This window comes from Tachypleus tridentatus, chromosome 9, assembly GCF_004210375.1.
Source record: "Tachypleus tridentatus isolate NWPU-2018 chromosome 9, ASM421037v1, whole genome shotgun sequence".
NCBI classification, from domain to species: Eukaryota; Metazoa; Arthropoda; class Merostomata; order Xiphosura; family Limulidae; genus Tachypleus; species Tachypleus tridentatus.
In genome coordinates, this window is record NC_134833.1 from 6,986,300 (window position 1) to 7,011,049 (window position 24,750).

The window sequence follows — 24,750 nt, forward strand, 5'->3', positions numbered from 1 at the left end:
GACAAACATGCTGCGTGAAGTATAAAGACAAAGATATTATTTAAAAGCAATATCGCTGAAACTGTTTTTGTGAATATTAGAAATTAAGTATTCAAAGATAAGTGACTCCTGGAACACTTGAACAAAACCTTCTGGATAAAAGGGCCAGCAGCTTACATTGACCCGTCCTAGAATACAAACCATCTTTGGCAATGCTACAAATTTAGCCAACAGAGCTCATTCGAGGAAAGAAAACAAAAAACTTTCTGTGAAAATTGTGCTATTTTCACAATTGAGGTAGCCAATTGTGCAGCTTTGTGTTTAATTTCAAACAAACCAGACCAAAGTATAGAATATTTAACTTAATTATAACTGAGTTCAAAATTACCTATAAAAGTATGTAAATTTGTGACTGAACCTTGGAGTAGAAAAAGTAACAAACGAAACAACGCCAAAGGTAAGTGAGACATGGTTATAAAACTCAACTTTTCCGTGGTAAAGACACTGTATTAAGGAGTTAATATGTGCTAACTTATTAGGTTAAGTGAATAAAGACTTTATTCAAATATTGTTGTATCATTAATTGAAAGTAAGATATGGCTTCCAGATACCGTAGCTATCGTACGTATGAGATAATTTGAACAGCACTAAGCTCTACGAAGTCACAGTTTAATCGACTATTGCTGAAGACTGTAAAAGGACAGGAATTGAGAGAAAGAAACCAGAGTAAGAACTTTCATTTATAAGCAAAGATTCATGTTTATGCAGACACTCGGCACGAGGGCTGAATAATAGTGTGTGTGTAGCAATAAAATACTCTATTATTTCTTTGTGGCTACTTTATGAACAGTATTAATTAAAATGTTTAATGTTTATTACTTTTCAGTCTTATTTTTATTATGATACTTTCATTACAAAGATTGTTTTGAATTGTCATTCAAAATCTTAATCTAAACCTTCGGCTTGTAAGACTTAAATTATGCCTAAATACATATACATACCAAGCTAAGACCTAGGCCTAACTTAAGTCTCATTACCTTGAGAAATACTATTATTGGGAGTATATCGCCAACAAGGAATGTGCCTAACTGAATAGATGATATATTGTAATATTTGTAAATACGTTGTTTGCTCTAATACGAAGTTAGTATTAATTCAGTTATAAAAGTAACTTCGAAGGTCACACCTCAGGATGTAATCTTACAACGAACCTAGTAAAACGTTCAGGTAAAATGTTTAAAATAAATAACTGAAGATACTTTTCAGATATATACATACATAAAATAAAATCCTTATATAAATTATATACAGTAAAATATATGTAAAGTAAAATTAGTTTGAGATTATATAATATATTTCACTCATTTTTTGTTCTTTTATCATGTTATTGTAACTACGTCAGTAGTACGTTGTTATATAAAAAAGCTCATTTCCATGACTTTCAATAAAATACTTGTTACTTTATCATCACCCTATGATTTTTATTAAAGTCTGTGTTGTAACTGTTGTACAATTCCAGATAACTTTATTCAGTCACTGTTATTTTTGCTTTCTTGCCTATTTTAAGAGGCGCCAAAAAAACTGTACATATTTTTTTATATGTATATAATTCAGTAAGAAACTATTTTAAACTTAGCTGGTAAAATTGTCAAAACTTTGGTCTTAAGAGCATAAAAGTCTTAGTTTTGAGTCAGTTCTTAAGAAATGGTGTTATTTGTTTCATAAGAATGGAAGCTTAAATAAGTATCGTTGTTAGACTTGTAGTTTAGTTTAAATGAGTCGCCTGATACATGAGTACTGATGTCGAAAAATATCGTCATTTCTTTAGCTATGGCAGCTTTATTTTGCTAATAGGGTCGTTGGCCTCTGGAATGGGTTACCTTTAAATGCGGTGGAGGCAGTTAATTTAAATGATAAAGGATAGCATTGAGTTTTTAATTTAATTTAATGGATAGAATGGCCTAGGTTGACCAAAATATCCTTTACTGTGATGTTATTTTGAATAAGCATTTAAAGGCTGTGTGAAGACGTTGAGTGAAGTCGGTGAACTTCTCACCTTTTACTCTTGTACTTGTAACAGTATCTAAAATGTCGTCAATGTGACGAGCGAAGAAGTCAGAGAAAATGCTATCAAAGGTGCTGTGAAAGCATTTTTAAGGATGTCAACAAACACATTACCAAAAGATACACTTTGTTTCTACGTAACATTTTTAGTTGCACTATTGCCATGGTAAGAAATCTTGCTTATACAGATCTGCAAATCTCTGCAAGTTAGACATGACAATTATATAATATTGTTTTCACTGGAAATATTATAAAAAAAAAATCCATTGGGCGACGTTCTCAGTCATTGGCCTACATAGGATGATAAGACATTTCACGAGCCGAGCTGCAAGTTACAGCAATTCGTGATAATTATTGGTTTGCAGTTTCGCGTACAAAAGATGTTGTTTCAGGGAGAGTATGATGTCATCAAAGGTGACGACTTAGTGATTCTACATATTGTCACTAGATGGCGCCACACGTGTACATGGTCTTGATACAAAATTTTGCCACCAGGTTACGCGTCGGTAGGAGCGCGTGAATAGGTTGCCATGATGTCAAAGGTGGCCAGCAAGATGTGCGCGTTAGAAACGTGATGTTAGGTCGCCATCACAAGCAGCCATGATGGATGATTACGTAATAATATCACAAAGTAGACAATGTGTTTCTGTAAGATGTCTTACTATCATATTTTGTCATCAGGAACATATTGCTGCTCTGCCATATTCAGTGATTATGTAATATTACTACATTTAGAGATCAAAACATATCTCAGCAAACATTTATAACACTATGTAACACAAATTTTGTTCCTGGATAGTATGTGTAAAAGTACAGTAAGTGGCCATTTTGTGACCTGGATAACGAAATTTAGAAATTAACCTATTTTTTTATGTAAAAACGGGTAAATTTTCACCTTTTCTTTTACATAAGGTCTGAAGAAAACAACATATGAATCAAGATTTACATGTATTCATACTAAAGTTATACAAAAATGAACAAAAATGTTTAAAGGTGAGTAGTTTTTCGAGATTTGCGACTGTAATGTAAATCACTTTCACGTGTCAGTCCCCAAGTATAGTCTACCATCATGTTTTTGTTATACGCTCCTTGGTAGCGGCGTTCAAAGTCCAGTATATCTTGGTGGAAGCGCTCGCCTTGCTCCTCTGAGTGAACTCCCATGTTCTCCTTGAATTTATGAAGATGAGTGTCAAGGATATTTACTTTCAGGAACATCCTGTAGCCCATTTTCCCGTAGTTATTCACCAGAGCCTCAACCAATTCCACATAATTTGTGGCTTTGTGATTGCCGAGAAACCGCGAACCACTGCGACAAAGCTACCCCTGGCTTTTTTTCTCTCCTTCCTACTGAACTTCTTGGGAAATTCTGTGCACTCCAGGATCTTCTTTATTTGTGGTCCAACGAAAACACCAGTTTCGACCTTTGCCTCAGACAGCCTAGGGAAGATGTCTCGAAGGTACTTGAAGGCTGCAGATTCCTTATCTAGAGCTGTGACAAATTGTTCTATAAGACCAAATTTTATGTGCAATGGTGGGAACAACACCTTCTGGAGGTACACTAGTAGCTCACACTCGACATTGTGCCTCCCCACAGAGAACTCGGTCATTTGTTGTCAGTGTTTCCTGTTGTAGTGCGCTGCAGTGTCCCTGGTGTCCCAGAGACAAAGATAACAGGGAAACTTGGTAAAGCCTCCTTGGAGACCCATCAGAAATGCCACCATTTTGAAGTCTCCGATAACCTCCCAGCCATACTCATTATACTTCAGGGCTTCTAGCAAGGTCTTGAAGCTGTTGTATTCCTCTTTGAGGTGCACCAAATTTTAAAAGGTCTAAAATTTGTATAATATAAAATCTCACTATTCAAGCAAGTAACAATTGCCTGTCTTACCCTCTAGAGTTTTTTTGCAGTTCTCGCAGGTAAAATGAGGTGCCCAGGGTTTGTCTTGATCCCGACAGGCATGCTGAAATATGCCTTGTAGGCTTCACACATTTTAACAGATGCTGTTACAGAGTACTTTTTCGCTCTTGTCTTGATAAGTTGCCAACATACATAGCAGAATACGCCTGGAGAATGCATGAGGCTTCTTGATGCCACCTCTGATAAAATCAGATAGGTCTATATGTTCACTTAGGCAGCTATAACTAAAGTGAAGTGGTGAGCCCTTGTTTATATATATATATTACAATGGAAGTTCTAGAAAATTCTAAAAGGTTCTTGAAAATTCTCCTAAGTTCTACAACATTCTAGAAAGTTCTTGAAAGTTATCTATCAGCTATTCAGCACTGAATCTACCTGGATTGTTCTGGAAAATGGGTAAATTTGAAAATTTCATTACCCAGGTCACAAAAGAAAAGTTTGGAGAGAAAAATAGGTTTTTTACATTTACTTTAGGCATAAGCAATTGGGAAATAACACTTTCTGCCCAGGAACAAGAAAAAGTAAAAATTTTATTACATAGTGTAATTAAATCGTCCTCAAAAGGACGATCGATTATCACTAATTAAGTAAATCATTTATAATTATTAAATTACATCGTTCGTGATTAATTCATCCTAAAAATGAAAAATAACTGGTTAATCATATCGTTTATAATTACTTACTTAAATCGTTTATCATTAATTCATCTTAAAAAGGTAAATTATCACTAATTAATCACATAATTTATAATTAAATCGTCATAAAGAGAAAAAAATAACACTAAATAATCACATGATTTATAATCAATCATAAAAAAGGACATTTAACACTAGTTCATAAGTTAATTAATTCATTCTATAAATGGATGTTACATTTTTATCATTAATTAGTCCTACAAGAACAATACAATAATGAAAAGTTATTCAATCAAGTGATTAAAGATTTTACGTAATAAATTATTAAATTTCCCATCTTAAAAACTACATCTAAGTCTGCCACATACAATACATTACTATGGGTTTATATTAACCTAAAAATCGTAATATTGTATAATAGTTGCAACTTGTATTTTTACTAGTTTGACTTTATACAACAATTTATACCGTTAATAAAAGTTTGATTATACAATAACATTTACTAATTTGTGACAAAATAATTTATCCATGCTACTTTACCTCATGTTTTAGAAAGACAAACTTTCACATATGTATATATTTAATCACTCTTATTTTAACAACTGTCCATAGGATTTTAACAAATATATTATGATACTTTCACAAGTCATCAACATCTGGATTTAATTATATTAAAAATTGCATATTTTAACATTGTACTAAAATAATAAATGATTGAATTACTTCAACCATTTTCCATGTAGCCATTGGATACTGTAAACGTACACAAAACTTGTGAAAGTATGGTATTCACAACTTGTTTCAATGTTTCTTAGAACCCTTAATGTTTCACAAATCATACATGACCAATAATCACCTTACAACCAAATATAATAAATGAATGACTTAATAATTAGTAATATATAATATAGCACAATTTTCAGACTGGCGAGTGTGAAGAAACACACATATACATTTATACATGTCGTTTATATTATGCTTATAAAACTAATGAACCCGTTTCTGATGTCGAACTAATGTATACATATAGATGGTTATTGTTACTTACTCATTGACTTAAAAACTCAGTTGCATGAACAGATCCATCTGAGGGTTCATCCTGAAGATAAAGTTAAACTTTACGTACCAAAGTAAGTTACAAAATACTGTTTAAAATTTATTAACATAACAGTAACTGTAGTGGACGTAGAAAGGTTTTATCTGAAGGGTGAGTCATACGTAATTAATGACTTGTACTCAATGTTGTATAAACCTAGTATCAGATGTCATACAAGGATCCCCATTGCAGTATGTCTGCAGACTTACACCACTAGATACTGGTTTTTAATAATCATGGTTGGCAGAGCAGAGATAGCTAATTGTATATCTTTGTGTTTTATTCCAAACAAACAAAAGTTGTAGACGGGAAACTTTTTGTCAATGCTGGAAAATAACGAGCAATACAAGGAGCTCATAAACTGGTTAGAGAGGTTCTAAATAATAAAAAACAAGAAACAGAAAGCTTAAGTGTTCAGAATAACTCGCCAATTAATCATATATCTCCGACCACAGTCCTGTCAGTGTACAAAGTCTGAGGTAGACTTATTTTCTCTTCCTCTACTCAACAGTAATTAAGGTCAGTAGACTGAATAGTATCCCCAGTGACCAACAGAGGACCCATAGAATTTTCTATATCAGGGTTAGGGGATGAATATTTAGGTCCAGCTCAATCGTATCTTCATGTAAAGAAAACGATTGTCAAGCCTGATGGTACTGATATAAAAAAAGTTGAAGACACTTCTGCACCTGTAAACTTGTATAAAAATTTCGCAAACTTTGTGAGTGACCTAACGGAAAGCACTTGTTGCATGATAAATTGGATGTGTTTTTTGTTTGTTTGTTTTTGCTTTTTTGGTTAAACAATATAATTGAAAAATTGACTGTTTTAATTTATTAATTCGAGAATGTCTTGGTTTGTTTTGAATTTCGCACAAAGCTACTCGAGGGCTATCTGTGTTAGCCGTCCCTAATTTAGCAGTTTAAGACTAGAGGGGAGGCAGCTAGTCATCACCACCCACCGCCAACTCTTGGACTACTTTTTTACCAACGAATAGTGGGATTGACCTTTGAATTATAACGCTCCTACTGCTGAATGGGCGAGCATATTTGGTGTGACGGGGAGTCGAGCACACAACTCTCGGATTACGAGTCGAGTGCTTTAACCATCTGGCCATGCCGGGCCTCGAAAATGTCATCGTCTTAAAATAAAAACAAAATATATATAAAGCTTGAAAATCTTTTCTTTGATTTCTGATTTATGTCGCCATTACGGTCACCTGTAATACTTCTCTCCTTTTGTTTTATTGTGCATTTTTCCATCATTTCTATGAAGTAGGCTGCACTGGCATTTGCGATGACAGATGCCTAGACACTAATGAGACGTGACTAGATAACTTTAGTGGAAAATCGTGTGTCGTACTTGGATGTTTGACTTACTTGGAGATAACGTCTACCATTTATTAATCGTGAACAGTTGGTAACGGTTGAAGCTAAGGCAGCGAAAGCGAAGGTAATACATCTGTAACATTAATAATATAAATAATGTGATGATTACCTGTTATTTGGTAATATTCGAACTTCCATTGTTGTTGTTTTTATATCTGACGTTATATTAATAAATTAAAACAAAAAAGAGATTGAAATATACCAATGAGATGGAATTTATATAGTTTTCTTTTTAGTATTATAGCTGTTATCAGGGTATCTCTAATGTCGTATTTAAAATTACACGACATACAAGATTTCTTTAAAACGTTTTTAGGGTTAGCACAATAAGACTATCGTTTTGCTTATAGTTTAATGTAACGTAATGTAACGTATTGAATTACTCTTATCTTTGCAGTTAACCCTAATAGTGAGAGGAATTCGTTATTAATTGTAAGGGCTGAAGTAAATGGTTAAGTGGATTTTTTAGTCTTAGATCAAGAACAATTTGGTTTTGAATCATAATCCTAGTGACCAATACTCCAGGTTTATTCTTGGTACTGTTAGTATTGATTAATAGTAGTACGTGTGTGGAGAAATATATATATAAACTAGTAGAATAGAAATATACGGTAATCAAAATTAAGAAAACGCCTTGCATTAGTTTAATCACCAAGTTAACATAGTTATTTGTATAGTTTTACTATTTCTAAATTATTAATAACAATAGTGGTATTATGAAAGATTTGTGTGATTTCTGTGTTATATTTATAGTTATAGGATGGTGTGACTTGTTATAATAATTAGTAACAAGAGACCTATTGGTCCATTTAGGTTTTCCCATCCTTTAAATTAAAGTAAAGCTATTACAAAATAGTAACATACTCAAAGCCAGCATTACTCATTTATGTAGTTATCAAGCTTGTTCATAAACTCACTTACATTTACTGCCTTTACAACATCCAAAATGCCACCACCCACCCTGTTAGAAAAACAAAACTGTCTTAGTTGAAGATGACACTTGTTTTTCCAACATTTATATTTGTGTTTCCTAGTCTAGTTATTCTCACTGTTAAGTTTGAAAAAAGAATCAACATTAATGATTCCTGTACTCATCATGTCTAACTCTTCTTTTTTAAAAAGTAATCAACTTAAGAGATCTTAACCTCTCCTCATATGACAATTCCACCATTATAGTAACTCTTCTCTGAACCCTTTCCAACAATTCAGTGTCTTTACTAAAGTAAGGGGTTTAAGACTGAACACAATACTCCAAATGTGGTCTGACCAAAGACATGTACAGTGAAATGTACATAACACTAGGAACAACACACTACTTGGATGGCTGATAAACTATTACACCAAGATATGTTTCTTTCATAATGCTGTTAAGGCTATTTCATATTAAAATTATAACCCACACATGTTATCTTACATTTATTATAATTCAAGCCATATCTACCATTTATTTGTCCAACTTGCAACATGATATAAATCCCTTTGTAAATCAGCAGTATCCTCTTCACAGCCAGCAACATGGATGACTTTGATATCATCAGCAAACTTGAGTAATTTATTGATTGGTCCTTTATTTATGTCATTGTTGGCAACTAGATGTGACTGATTGCAGTTACATAGATTTTTTTTTAACAAGTCTTTTATGTAGCATCTTTTCAAATATTTTCTGAAAATCCAGATACACCAAATCTAAGACCCTTACTCTCATCTACGTAACCAGACCTTATCAAAGAATGTCAAAAGATTTGTAAGGAAAGATATTCCCTTAGTGAAACTATGTTGACTGTCCAATAAAATTCTAAACTTTGTTAAATGACTTTGTAAAGAACCCTTTAACAGGCATTCCAAAACTTTTCCAAAAACTGATACAAGACAAATAGGCCTATAAATAATTACTAACATCTGTTACCTCCCTTGAAAAGAGAAGTAACATTAGCCAACTTCCAAACCTCTGGTGCCAACCTACTATTCAAGGACTGACAAAAACAGTAGCAAGTAACTCATGTATTCTCATTCAAAACTGTAATGGAAATATTATCTGGCCCAGGAACCTTATCATTTTTTCAGTTTTCCAAAATTCTCTTAACCATCTCATAATTAAAATGATCATCTTGTTTCCATCTATCAACTATTCGAGATGTGAAATATTAAGTCTTTATAAGTAAAAAACTTAAGAATTAAATAACACAGCCATCTGTAATCATCAGTAACAAGTCTTCATTTATTATCCCTTAAGGGTTCTTCCCCATCAGTTACAACTCTTCATTTATCATCCCTTAAGGGTCCTACCCCATCTGATACAAGTCATTCATCATCAATTAAGGGTCCTACCCCAATTTATCATTTTCTTTACCCTTAATGAATTTAAAGAAATCCTTACTGTCAGTTTTACATTTTCAGTCAACATTTTCTCACACATCCTTTAGGATCTTCTAATTTTCTGTTTCACCAACATTTTTTCACACATCCTTTAGGATCTCGTAATTTTCTGTTTCACCAACGTTTTCTCGCACATCCTTTAGGATCTCGTAATTTTCTGTTTCACCAACGTTTTCTTGTACATCCTTTAGAATCTCGTAATTTTCTGTTTCACCAACGTTTTCTCGCACATCCTTTAGGATCTCGTAATTTTCTGTTTCACCAATGTTGTTGATGTTCTACAATCTTCTAAATCTACTGTCGTACCAGTAAATTTAAATTTCTTATGCTTTTCTTTGTCTCTTAAAACCTTTACTAAACTGGTTTTTACTTGTAGCTATATTTTTCTTTCTGTAAAGAATATGTGTATCTTGAATATTTAAATATTTATTTTAAAATTGTCTACATTTCATCACTGTCTAATTACAAAATGTTTAACACTTGGGTACTGTTGAATTCATGGTGTTCTAATTAATAAATGTTTAACACTTGGGTACTTTTGAATTCAGGGTGTTCTGATATATTTATCTTTAAAACACTTTGTTTGGCTATTATCTTAAGTAGACATGGGTTTATGACATCATAAATTTGTGGGTTTGTTCAGTGATAGGGTTGTCTTTAGTAGTTTGTTTTCTAATTTGTAATGGTTTAGTTTAATGGATGCAACTGCTGAAATGGACCACTAGGTCTCTTGTTGTTTGTAAACATTGTTATGTTTAGTTTAGTGGATGTGACAGCTGTAATGGACCAATAGGTCTCTTGTTGTTTGTAGACATTGTTATGTTTAGTTTAGTGGATGTGACAGCTGTAATGGACCAATAGGTCTCTTGTTGTGACAGCTGTAAACATTGTTATGTTTAGTTTAGTGGATGTGATGGCTGTAATGGACCAGTAGGTCTCTCGTTGTTTGTAAACATTGTTATGTTTAGTTTAGTGGATGTGACAGCTGTAATGGACCAGTAGGTCTCTTGTTGTTTGTAAACATTGTTATGTTTAGTTTAGTGGATGTGACAGCTGAAATAGACCAGTAGGTCTCTTGTTGTTTGTAAACATTGTTATGTTTAGTTTAGTGGATGTGACAGCTGTAATGGACCAGTAGGTCTCTTGTTGTTTGTAAACATTGTTATGTTTAGTTTAGTGGATGTGACAGCTGTAATGGACCAGTAGGTCTCTTGTTGTTTGTAAACATTGTTATGTTTAGTTTAGTGGATGTTACAGCTGTAATAGACCAATAGGTCTCTTGTTGTTTGTAGACATTGTTATGTTTAGTTTAGTGGATGTGACAGCTGTAATGGACCAGTAGGTCTCTTGTTGTTTGAAAACATTGTTATGTTTAGTTTAGTGGATGTGACAGCTGTAATGGACCAGTAGGTCTCTTGTTTGAAAACATTGTTATGTTTAGTTTAGTGGATGTGACAGCTGTAATGGACCAGTAGGTCTCTTGTTGTTTGTAAACATTGTTATGTTTAGTTTAGTGGATGTTACAGCTGTAATAGACCAATAGGTCTCTTGTTGTTTGTAGACATTGTTATGTTTAGTTTAGTGGATGTGACAGCTGTAATGGACCAGTAGGTCTCTTGTTGTTTGAAAACATTGTTATGTTTAGTTTAGTGGATGTGACAGCTGTAATGGACCAGTAGGTTTCTTGTTGTTTGTAAACATTGTTATGTTTAGTTTAGTGGATGTGACAGCTGTAATGGACCAATAGGTCTCTTGTTGTTTGTAGACATTGTTATGTTTAGTTTAGTGGATGTGATAGCTGTAATGGACCAGTAGGTTTCTTGTTGTTTGTAAACATTGTTATGTTTAGTTTAGTGGATGTGACAGCTGTAATGGACCAATAGGTCTCTTGTTGTTTGTAGACATTGTTATGTTTAGTTTAGTGGATGTGATAGCTGTAATGGACCAGTAGGTTTCTTGTTGTTTGTAAACAATGTTATGTTTAGTTTATTGGATGTAACGGCTGAAATAGACCAGTAGGTCTCTTGTTGTTTGTAAACATTGTTATGTTTAGTTTAGTGGATGTGACAGCTGAAATAGACCAGTAGGTCTCTTGTTGTTTGTAAACATTGTTATGTTTAGTTTAGTGGATGTGACAGCTGTAATGGACCAGTAGGTCTCTTGTTGTTTGTAAACATTGTTATGTTTAGTTTAGTGGATGTTACAGCTGTAATAGACCAATAGGTCTCTTGTTGTTTGTAGACATTGTTATGTTTAGTTTAGTGGATGTGACAGCTGTAATGGACCAGTAGGTCTCTTGTTGTTTGAAAACATTGTTATGTTTAGTTTAGTGGATGTGACAGCTGTAATGGACCAATAGGTTTCTTGTTGTTTGTAAACATTGTTATGTTTAGTTTAGTGGATGTTACAGCTGTAATAGACCAGTAGGTCTCTTGCTTGAAAAGATTGTTTAGTTTAGTGGATGTGACAGCTGTAATGGACCAGTAGGTCTCTTGTTGTTTGTAAACATTGTTATGTTTAGTTTAGTGGATGTGACAGCTGTAATGGACCAATAGGTCTCTTGTTGTTTGTTTAGTTTAGTGGATGTGACAGCTGTACATTGTTATGTTTAGTTTAGTGGATGTGACAGCTGTAATGGACCAGTAGGTTTCTTGTTGTTTGTAAACATTGTTATGTTTAGTTTAGTGGATGTTACAGCTGTAATAGACCAGTAGGTCTCTTGCTTGAAAAGATTGTTATGTTTAGTTTAGTGGATGTGACAACTGTAATGGACCAGTAGGTTTCTTGTTGTTTGTAAACATTGTTATGTTTAGTTTAGTGGATGTGACAGCTGTAATGGACCAATAGGTCTCTTGCTTGAATAGGTCTCTTGTTGTTTGTAGACATTGTTATGTTTAGTTTAGTGGATGTGACAGCTGTAATGGACCAGTAGGTTTCTTGTTGTTTGTAAACATTGTTATGTTTAGTTTAGTGGATGTGAAGGCTGTAATAGACCAGTCGGTCTCTTGTTGTTTATAAACGTTATGTTTAGTTTAGTGGATGTGATGGCTGTAATAGACCAGTAGGTCTCTTGTTGTTTATAAAGATTGTTATGTTTAGTTTAGTGGATGTGACAGCTGTAATGGACCAATAGGTTTCTTGTTGTTTGTAAACATTGTTATGTTTAGTTTAGTGGATGTTACAGCTGTAATAGACCAGTAGGTCTCTTGCTTGAAAAGATTGTTATGTTTAGTTTAGTGGATGTGACAGCTGTAATGGACCAGTAGGTCTCTTGTTGTTTGTAAACATTGTTATGTTTAGTTTAGTGGATGTGACGGCTGTAATAGACCAGTCGGTCTCTTGTTGTTTATAAACGTTATGTTTAGTTTAGTGGATGTGATGGCTGTAATAGACCAGTAGGTCTCTTGTTGTTTATAAACATTGTTATGTTTAGTTTAATGGATGTGAAGGCTGTAATAGACCAGTCGGTCTCTTGTTGTTTATAAACATTGTTATGTTTAGTTTAGTGGATGTTACAACTGTAATAGACCAGTAGGTCTCTTGTTGTTTCTAAACATTGTTATGTTTAGTTTAGTGGATGTGATGGCTGTAATAGACCAGTCGGTCTCTTGTTGTTTGTAAACATTGTTATGTTTAGTTTAGTGGATGTTACAGCTGTAATAGACCATAGGTCTCTTGTTGTTTATAAACATTGTTATGTTGCTGTTTTATTCAGTCGGGTTTTAAGTATTAAATGTTTAATGACATTATTTCAGTTATTAAAGTTGTTGGAAGAGCTAATTTCAGTTGTTTAAGTTAGTTGATTTAATTGTAATTTTGATTAAACAATTATTTTGTGTGATACTAATGTAATCATAATTCTTAGGTAATCAGTTGACTGAACTAATTGTCCAGAGTGAACCAATCAAATGTTTCACTTCTGTTACTGTGGTCATGTTTTCCTTCCATATCTGTCACTTGTCTTGATGAGATTTGTTACATTATTTACTGGTTTTCTTCTAGTGTGTAGTAGATGATGGTTTATATGAAAAAATCTTCTTGTTGACTGTTTGTTGGTTTATTGTGTCATTATGTTGTGGTGGTAAGAGAGAGAAAACCTCACTGAACCTATATGGTTTATGTTATAGTAATATTTTGTTATTGTCTCTCGAACAGGATTATAGAGTAACGATACAGTAGGTTATTTTACTTTAAGTGTATTTCTTCCTTCCAGGTACTATCAAAGATGAACAATATAAAAGATGATAATATATTCCAGGACATTCTGACCCATACAGATTTTCACATCAATGTGAATGCTTCAAACAATGATCTAGTAAAGAGAGCTATTCCTTGGCCTTGCTGGGGAAGAGGTTTACGTTGTCCTACCAAGGAAGAATTTTTGTCCCAGTGGTCCCATTTAATACCAGGACCAGGAGTAAGCATCAGACAGAACTGTTTGATTTTCAACTTTCTTAATTAATCTGTTTTCAACATCTATATGTGAGATGTGCTCTGTTCTCTTGTAACAACATGATACATGTCCAGTTCTACTGAATATGCATCTCTAAGATTAAAACAGTAATTCCAAAATTAGAAACTGTAATAATATTTATTTATAATTGTACATATTGTAAAGCTATATGACTTACCATCACTATTGGTACCAACAGTAAGCAAACTGTATACCTTAATCTGAGGAATAAATTATACTAGTTATTAAAATTAATAGTTCAAGGTGTCCGAACATTTTGAAAACACTTATGAAAAATTATACCATGAAGACGTTTGACACAGAGGTGCTGGGTTTGTTGCATGTGAAAGATTATTTAAAGTTTTCTATGGGAGATTGTCACTACAGTTCAGTGTGACAAAACGTCAAATGTCTAGCATATACGTGACCTCATAAATTTCTAGAATGCATTAACACAATTCATCCTTACTTTTAGCAGTGTGGACAGACACAGTGTGTTAGAATGCTAATGTTTCTAATTGTAGAAAAGCAGAATTCTGCACTTTGTCAAAGTATGGCTAAAAATATTGATGGTAAGGGTACCCAGTTGTTCTAATCATTATAAATAGATACATAAGAAAAGTATATTTAATTAGCTCTGGCTAGGTTAATTTTAAATTGCTCTAAATATATAGTTTACTGTAATAAGGTGTTATGATTTTTAATATGGACCAATGACAGTGTTACTGGTGACTGCTACCAAGACATTTACTTTTGGTGGACTTGTGCACATGCAGGCGTATGTGCTGTAAATCAACTTTAACTGTTGCACATGAAACAAACTTTTTGATTCTGTGCTAAATGGTTTTTTGGTATGAAAATTCTTGTACACCTATTATTATTACTAATAGTAATATCTGAAATACACGATTATAGATGGAGCCACTATTGTGTTGTAAACTTACAAGTGTATATATATGCTAAGATTATGAATTCATATGGGGTATTGTTCTATTGAATGGTAGTGATTGTTTCATATGGGGTATTGTTCTATTGAATGGTAGTGATTGTTTCATATGGGGTATTGTTCTATTGAATGGTAGTGATTGTTTTATATGGAGTATTGTTCTATTGAATGGTAGTGATTGTTTTATATGGGGTATTGTTCTATTGAATGGTAGTGATTGTTTTATATGGGGTATTGTTCTATTGAATGGTAGTGATTGTTTCATATGGGGTATTGTTCTATTGAATGGTAGTGATTGTTTCATATGGGGTATTGTTCTATTGAATGGTAGTGATTGTTTCATATGGGGTATTGTTCTATTGAATGGTAGTGATTGTTTGTGGGGTATTGTAATGGTAGTGATTGTTTTATATGGAGTATTGTTCTATTGAATGGTAGTGATTGTTTTATATGGAGTATTGTTCTATTGAATGGTAGTGATTGTTTTATATGGGGTATTGTTCTATTGAATGGCAGTGATTGTTTTATATGGGGTATTGTTCTATTGAATGGCAGTGATTGTTTTATATGGGGTATTGTTCTATTGAATGGTAGTGATTGTTTTATATGGAGTATTGTTCTATTGAATGGTAGTGATTGTTTTATATGGGGTATTGTTCTATTGAATGGTAGTGATTGTTTTATATGGAGTATTGTTCTATTGAATGGTAGTGATTGGTTTATATGGGGTATTGTTCTATTGAATGGTAGTGATTGGTTTATATGGGGTATTGTTCTATTGAATGGTAGTGATTGTTTTTTCTTAGCTGAAAACAGTTTGAAATGTTTCAAATTATTCCACTATTATGCTTTGCATTCCTCTAACGTTTGTAAATAAAAGCTTTCACTATCAAGTTGAATCGTTATGTTCATAATGAGATATTAAATATGTTACTTTTACATGGTGAGAAACGTTACTGTGCATAAATAGTAAGCTTAACATACTTTCTTCATTCTTAAACCAGTAATTCATATATTTTGATACTAAAAGGTGTGATATTTTGAAATAAGTTTGTTTAGCTGTACAAACATCAATATTTATATACAGCAGGTATCCAGGAAAGGAAGAGGTCGAGGCCGAGCACCGACTGCTGTGGTAAGTGTAGTCGCTCTGGGAATGTTACATCTCTTTGTCAGTCTTATTACTGTACTTAGTATGTATCTGAACACATTAATTCTGTTTTTCCAACAACTTTCAGGTGTGATAAGTTCTGACAAACATATCTTAAAGCACTTTGTCGATACCATGTGTTCTGTGGGGAGTACAGTATAATTAATTTCTTTGTTTTGAAGGTCTGAATCTTTAACTGTTTTACTAAATTTATTATTTTAATGGTAATGAACATTTTAAATCCATAAACTTGTATTTATTGGATTCAAAGATCAAAACATTGGCTGTATTGGTAATTGGCAGTTTTATAAACAGTTGATTTTACTGTTGGCTGTTAAGGAATTTCACTTTAGTAAAAGAATGACAAGCATTTTAAACATTGTGTTTTTCATGATATGTCGATGTCTGGATTGTAAGGACATTTTAGTCACCTAAAGACTATGTGCAAAAATGTCCTTGTTGTCAAAAATGTGTAGCAATAACTATCATTTGTTAACTTCAACAAAGTATGAAGTAAACATGTGAGTGAAAATCAACTGAAAAAAATTTAGTTGTATAAGTCAGACCCACATTTTAAAGAAGTGACCAGGTGAGTGAGACCCAAAATATAATTAACTGGAAGCATCTACTGTTATAAATAAAAATACCAGAAAGTTAAAACCTATAAAGATTTGAATACATTACATTATCAGTTGAGTATCCTAATTTTAAATGTTATTCTTGGCCATAATTCCAATAGTATTCCACAAAGCTTAACCAGCTTGAGAGATTAATGTAAATCCACACTTTAAGCTACAAATAATCTGTTAGTATAAAAATCAATTAAAAATATACAAGTGTATATTAAAATACAAATTAGCATTCTAACAAATAATATATATATATATATATTAAACTACCAAAAACATAGCAGACCATTATTTGTAAAACATAAAAAACTTAATAAATATTAAGCTCTTGAGATCTTCATAACTTGCCAATAAAACATTTTATGAATATAGTTATAATACAGCTGTTCAGATATTTTGTGTATTCAACAACAAAAAGCAAGACAAAAGATAGTGAACAAAGTATGCTGCTTACCTAGTTGGAGAATTCTTTTTCTGACTTGAGAGAAACATAGTAACAGATTAAGGAAGCTACAATATAGTTCTCAACATTGGAGAGTTACCAGTAAAAATGTATTTATATACATGTGTAGGAACAATTTGTAGGCTCAGTAAGGTCTAAGTATGAATCCATTAGTTGAATTAACTATATTAGTGTAACATCAGTTGTTAGAAGTAGCATGTTACAAGTTCTCTACAGTGTGTTGCAAGGTAGCATAAAGTAATAAATGGCAAGTTCAGTGTTCAATAACCGGTTTAAAACAATAAGATACAAGTGATAATACTAATAAGGTGACCTAGTAAATATCCATTATTAAGTGGAAGGCTTTACATCAGTCAAGAGAAAGATTACCCATCATTCAGTGGAAGGTTTTACATTAGTCAGTAGAAAGATTACCCATCATTCAGTGGAAGGTCGTGCGTCGGTCAGTAGAAAGATTGTTAATTAAGAAGGACATGAATGAATATATTTAAACTAGAGAACACAAAACGTTTCTAAAGTTAGTTGTCAAAGTAAGATACAACATTGAAAAACAATAGAAAGTTATCTACTATTTATCCAATCTCAGTTTACAAGGAATAGGTCTTTTGTTATACTGAGAATACAGAGTCTATTTTTACATAGTTTAGTGGCATAAATACATTGAGTGATGGGTGATTTATGTTTTCCTGAATTTGGTGAAGCTATCAACTTGCACTGGCTTAAAACAGTGGATGAAATAAGCTGTGAATAGTTTATATTAAGAAGAACATTACAAAAACATAAGTGCTTTGAAAATACGATATGGTTATTACCAATAAAAAGTTGTATAGATAAACTTAGATTGGATAAATAGTAAATGTGTTAAATGTGTCTAGTTCCGCGTGAGACTGTACAAAGGTAGATATCGTTATATCTAAACGTTATCTATATCTATGTATATATATTTACATGTTTAGATGACACATAACCATGAGCAGACACATCATCATTGAAGCACCACTCGTGTTGGTGAGTAGTTTGTTGTTAATGTACATTTAATGATGCGGGTAAGTTAAGAAACAGAGGTGTAAAAATGACCTCTAGTGAACTTTAAGGTATCTATAAAGCAAATGAGTCAGGTTTTTATGTAACAACAAAGAGGAAAGAAAATAGTTGAACAGATACTGTTCTGCTATTCTATACACCAGATATCTAATTAATGAAATTGTTGTATTCAAGTGTCACATAGCCAATCTTCTGTAATATCTACTTAATGTTAATAATTGGAGGTATTCTGTGTGACACCAGTTGGTCAAGACATAATCTTGAGTTCCATGGGATATTTTTGTTTCACCCAACACTATCTTTAATGAGAGATGGTTTTTCAACTGTCACAGGATACATACATGTTTTAATGATCCTGATTCAAGAACAGTCAGTAGCAGAGAGAATGTGAATCAGTATGTCAGTTCTGTTAGTAAAGTATGTGTATTTATGTAACATGTATTTGTATTGTATGTTTTACAACTGTCACAGGATACATACATGTTTTAATGATCCTAATTCAAGAACAGTCAGTAGCAGAGAGAATGTGAATCAGTATGTCAGTTCTTTTAGTAAAGTATGTGTAGTTATGTAACATGTATTTGTAGTGTATGTTTTACAACTGTCACAGGATACATACATGTTTTAATTATCCTGATTCAAGAACAGTCAGTAGCAGAGAGAATGTGAATCAGTATGTCAGTTCTTTTAGTAAAGTATGTGTAGTTATGTAACATGTATTTGTAGTGTATGTTTTACAACTGTCACAGGATACATACATGTTTTAATGATCCTGATTCAAGAACAGTCAGTAGCAGAGAGAATGTGAATCAGTATGTCAGTTCTGTTAGTAAAGTATGTGTAGTTATGTAACATGTATATGTAGTCTGTGTTTTACTCAGTAAAATTACTTTTTGTTGTTAAGTATGTGTGTACCATGTATATGTAGTCTGTGTTTTACTCAGTAAAATTACTTTTTGTTGTTAAGTATGTGTGTGTACCATGTATATGTAGTCTGTGTTTTACTCAGTAAAATTACTTTTTGTTGTTAAGTATGTGTGTACCATGTATATGTAGTCTGTGTTTTACTCAGTAAAATTACTTTTTGTTGTTAAGTATGTGTGTGTACCATGTATATGTAGTCTGTTTTACTCAGTAAAATTACTTTTTGTTAAGTACCTGTGAACCATGTATATGTAGTCTGTGTTTTTACTCAGTAAAATTACTTTTTTGTTGTTAAGTATGTGTGTACCATGTATATGTAGTCCAGTGTTTTACTCAGTAAAATTACTTTTTGTTGTTAAGTATGTGTGTGTACCATGTATATGTAGTCTGTTTTACTCAGTAAAATTGCTTTTTGTTGTTAAGTATGTGTGTACCATGTATATGTAGTCTCTGTTTTACTCAGTAAAATTACTTTTTGTTGTTAAGTATGTGTGTACCATGTATATGTAGTCTCTGTTTTACTCAGTAAAATTACTTTTTGTTGTTAAGTATGTGTGTGTAACATGTATATGTAGTCTCTGTTTTACTCAGTAAAATTACTTTTTGTTGTTAAGTATGTGTGTAACATGTATATGTAGTCTGTTTTACTCAGTAAAATTGCTTTTTGTTGTTAAGTATGTGTGTACCATGTATATGTAGTCTCTGTTTTACTCAGTAAAATTACTTTTTGTTGTTAAGTATGTGTGTACCATGTATATGTAGTCTCTGTTTTACTCAGTAAAATTACTTTTTGTTGTTAAGTATGTGTGTAACATGTATATGTAGTCTCTGTTTTACTCAGTAAAATTACTTTTTGTTGTTAAGTATGTGTGTACCATGTATATGTAGTCTCTGTTTTACTCAGTAAAATTACTTTTTGTTGTTAAGTATGTGTGTACCATGTATATGTAGTCTGTGTTTTACTCAGTAAAATTACTTTTTGTTAAGTACCTGTGAACCATGTATATGTAGTCTGTATTTTACTCAGTAAAATTACTTTTTGTTGTTAAGTATGTGTGTACCATGTATATGTAGTCTGTGTTTTACTCAGTAAAATTACTTTTTGTTAAGTATGTGTGAACCATGTATATGTAGTCTGTGTTTTACTCAGTAAAATTACTTTTTGTTGTTAAGTATGTGTGTACCATATATATGTAGTCTGTGTTTTACTGAGTAAAATTACTTTTTGTTGTTATGTATGTGTGTGTACCATGTATATGTAGTCTGTGTTTTACTCAGTAAAATTACTTTTTGTTGTTAAGTATGTGTGTACCATGTATATGTAGTCTGTGTTTTACTCAGTAAAATTACTTTTTGTTGTTAAGTATGTGTGTACCATGTATATGTAGTCTGTTTTTTACTGAGTAAAATTACCCATGTATATGTAGTCTGTGTTTTACTCAGTAAAATTACTTTTTTGTTGTTAAGTATGTGTGTGTACCATGTATATGTAGTCCTGTTTTTACTCAGTAAAATTACTTTTTGTTGTTAAGTATGTGTGTACCATGTATATGTAGTCCTGTTTTACTCAGTAAAATTACTTTTTGTTGTTAAGTATGTGTGTGTACCATGTATATGTAGTCTCTGTTTTACTCAGTAAAATTACTTTTTGTTGTTAAGTATGTGTGTACCATGTATATGTAGTCTGTGTTTTACTCAGTAAAATTACTTTTTGTTGTTAAGTATGTGTGTGTACCATGTATATGTAGTCTGTGTTTTACTCAGTAAAATTACTTTTTGTTAAGTATGTGTGAACCATGTATATGTAGTCTGTGTTTTACTCAGTAAAATTACTTTTTGTTGTTAAGTATGTGTGTACCATGTATATGTAGTCTGTGTTTTACTCAGTAAAATTACTTTTTGTTGTTAAGTATGTGTGTACCATGTATATGTAGTCTGTGTTTTACTCAGTAAAATTACTTTTTGTTAAGTATGTGTGAACCATGTATATGTAGTCTGTGTTTTACTGAGTAAAATTACTTTTTGTATTTGTGTACCATGTATATGTAGTCTCTGTTTTACTCAGTAAAATTACTTTTTGTTAAGTACCTGTGAACCATGTATATGTAGTCTGTATTTTACTCAGTAAAATTACTTTTTGTTGTTAAGTATGTGTGTACCATGTATATGTAGTCTCTGTTTTACTCAGTAAAATTACTTTTTGTTGTTAAGTATGTGTGTAACATGTATATGTAGTCTCTGTTTTACTCAGTAAAATTACTTTTTGTTGTTAAGTATGTGTGTAACATGTATATGTAGTCTCTGTTTTACTCAGTAAAATTACTTTTTGTTGTTAAGTATGTGTGTACCATGTATATGTAGTCTCTGTTTTACTCAGTAAAATTACTTTTTGTTGTTAAGTATGTGTGTGAACCATGTATATGTAGTCTCTGTTTTACTCAGTAAAATTACTTTTTGTTGTTAAGTATTTGTGTACCATGTATATGTAGTCTCTGTTTTACTCAGTAAAATTACTTTTTGTTGTTAAGTATGTGTGTACCATGTATATGTAGTCTCTGTTTTACTCAGTAAAATTACTTTTTTGTTGTTAAGTATGTGTGTACCATGTATATGTAGTCCTCTGTTTTACTCAGTAAAATTACTTTTTTTGTTGTTAAGTATGTGTGTGTACCATGTATATGTAGTCTCTGTCTCAGTAAAATTACTTTTTTGTTGTTAAGTATCAGTACCATGTATATGTAGTCTCTGTTTTACTAGTAAAATTACTTTTTTTTGTTAAGTACCTGTGAACCATGTATATGTAGTCTGTATTTTTTACTCAGTAAAATTACTTTTTTTGTTAAGTATGTGTGTACCATGTATATGTAGTCTGTGTTTTACCAGTGTATATGTAGTCCATGTATATGTTCTACTCAGTAAAATTACTTTTTGTTGTTAAGTATGTGTGTGTACCATGTATATGTAGTCTCTGTTTTACTCAGTAAAATTACTTTTTGTTGTTAAGTATGTGTGTACCATGTATATGTAGTCTCTGTTTTACTCAGTAAAATTACTTTTTGTTGTTAAGTATGTGTGTGTACCATGTATATGTAGTCTGTGTTTTACTCAGTAAAATTACTTTTTGTTGTTAAGTATGTGTGTAACATGTATATGTAGTCTCTGTTTTACTCAGTAAAATTACTTTTTGTTGTTAAGTATGTGTGTACCATGTATATGTAGTCTGTGTTTTACTCAGTAAAATTACTTTTTGTTGTTAAGTATGTGTATGTACCATGTATTTGTTGTCTTATCTGTCCTTGAAGAAGTTATCCCTGCTGTTGACTGTGTGTGATAATGTGTTGTTTTAGAGTATTGTAAACAGTTTTCTTAAGTTAGTGGTTGTTGTTTGCTTCTGTTAGATGTGCGAGTAGCCTATATTTCTCTTTATACAAACTTTGCCACATACATACTATATTAATGTATTAAGTATATTTTCATGAACTTTGAATAAAAGTTACAAGTGTTTTGTGTACAATAACATATTGTTTAGCTAAGTATTCTATGAAATATTTGGGTGTTAATTTATAAATTGATCTGACGTTTTCATGATTAGTTCAATAAGATTTTGCATCTTACATTTTAAAGATTTCATCTTCATAACCTTTTGAACCTCTTATATGAAAATCATAAGTGCTATTTACAACACTGTTACATTTGATCTGTTATCTCTCTCCCTTAACACTATACCAGCTCTGTCCATTTTACTAATGTTATAAACACAATGAAAAGGTATTGAATAAACTTAAATTGTTTTTTTTGTAGACTGACTGCTGATTACTACATAAGGTGACAATTATTGTAAACTTGTAACAATTTACCTCATATTTTATTTATCAATTTAGTGCTGCTCTTAATTACTTCTAAGGTGTAAACATTCAGTAGGTTATAGTAAAACAATTTACTTTAACTCAGTTTGTGTGCATGCATCATTGAGAAATGGTAGGTTATGGTAAAACAAATTACTTTAACTCAGTTTATGTGCATGCATCATTGAGAAATGGTAGGTTATGGTGAAACAAATCACTTTAACTCAGTTTGTGTGCATGCATCATTGAGAAATGGTAGGTTATGGTAAAACAATTTACTTTAACTCAGTTTGTGTGCATGCATCATTGAGAAATGGTAGGTTATGGTAAAACAATTTACTTTAACTCAGTTTGTGTGCATGCATCATTGAGAAATAGTAGGTTATGGTAAAACAATTTACTTTAACTCAGTTTGTGTGCATGCATCATTGAGAAATTGTAGGTTATGGTAAAACAAATTACTTTAACTCAGTTTGTGTGCATGCATCATTGAGAAATATGTTTACTGTTTTGGTTTTTATGTATTTTATGTAAGCTAACAGGTCTCATTTTTACATTGTTATAATAACAACTGAAACGTAACAAGTTTATTTATGTGCAAGTCTTGTACATTTTCTCATTGTAGTCTACTCAGTGTTTAAAGAAGTTAACCCTAATTTTGGTAGGATTATTTTTTAGTATTTATTGAATATTTATTTAAGATATTCATTTTGAAACATGAATAATAACATATTTAAAAAATACAGTATTTGGGATTGTCCTGAAACTATTATAATTGCACTGGAGTGCTAATTAACATGCAACTACATGGCAGTATTTCCCTTGATTGTGTTGATCTTCAAGATAAAAACAAATTTTAATCTAACTGTAAATTTTGAAAGCTGTCATGAGAAAGAACTACCAGATCATGAATTTTTTTTTTTTTGGTTATAATTTGTTGCAAAAACAGATCAGAAAGAATTATTGACATCTTTTGAAAGGTGATACGTGGGTTTGACTTTGTAGTTTATATTCCTGTAAATCAAGACAGTTACAGCTATGAGATTAAATTATATCTCAGTAATGTCTGTACTATAAGTCTATAATTTGTGTCATATATAGCAGACAAGTGAAGACAGATCTTTTTTAAATACATTGTGGTCCTAATTTATTTTTTCTATTTTAAAGTTTAGTAATTAAATAACTAAAGAAATACAAGCATAATGCTTTGTAAACATCTTATAGCTTAACTCAGACAGTTTCTGTTGATATGTTTGTTTTCCACTCCTGTGAGTAGAGTTACTTATAGTTCAACTCAGACAGTTTCTGTTATGTTTTTTTCCACTCCTGTGAGTAGAGTTACTTATAGTTCAACTCAGACAGTTTCTGTTGATATGTTTGTTTTCCACTCCTGTGAGTAGAGTTACTTATAGCTCAACTCAGACAGTTTCTGTTGATACGTTTGTTTTCCACTCCTGTGAGTAGAGTTACTTGTAGCTTAACTCAGACAGTTTCTGTTGATATGTTTGTTTTCCACTCCTGTGAGTAGAGTTACTTGTAGCTTAACTCAGACAGTTTCTGTTGATATGTTTGTTTTCCACTCCTGTGAGTAGAGTTACTTGTAGCTCAACTCAGACAGTTTCTGTTGATACGTTTGTTTTCCACTCCTGTGAGTAGAGTTACTTGTAGCTTAACTCAGACAGTTTCTGTTGATATGTTTGTTTTCCACTCCTGTGAGTAGAGTTACTTATAGCTCAACTCAGACAGTTTCTGTTGATATGTTTGTTTTCCAATCCTGTGAGTAGAGTTACTTATAGCTCAACTCAAACAGTTTCTGTTATTATGTTTGTTTTCCAATCCT

General features: G+C 32.0%; 1 protein-coding gene across 1 annotated transcript in view; it reads left to right on the forward strand.

The window, feature by feature from the left end:
• Positions 1-415: 415 nt before the first annotated feature.
• Positions 416-24,750, forward strand: part of LOC143224716 (uncharacterized) — a 33,495-nt gene continuing 9,160 nt past the window's right edge. Inside the window, exons 1-3 of the mRNA XM_076452948.1 lie at positions 416-436; positions 13,670-13,873; positions 15,943-15,990. Coding sequence (XP_076309063.1) covers positions 13,682-13,873; positions 15,943-15,990 — 240 coding nt within the window. The 5' untranslated portion in view covers positions 416-436; positions 13,670-13,681. The remainder of the gene's footprint in view (positions 437-13,669; positions 13,874-15,942; positions 15,991-24,750) is intronic.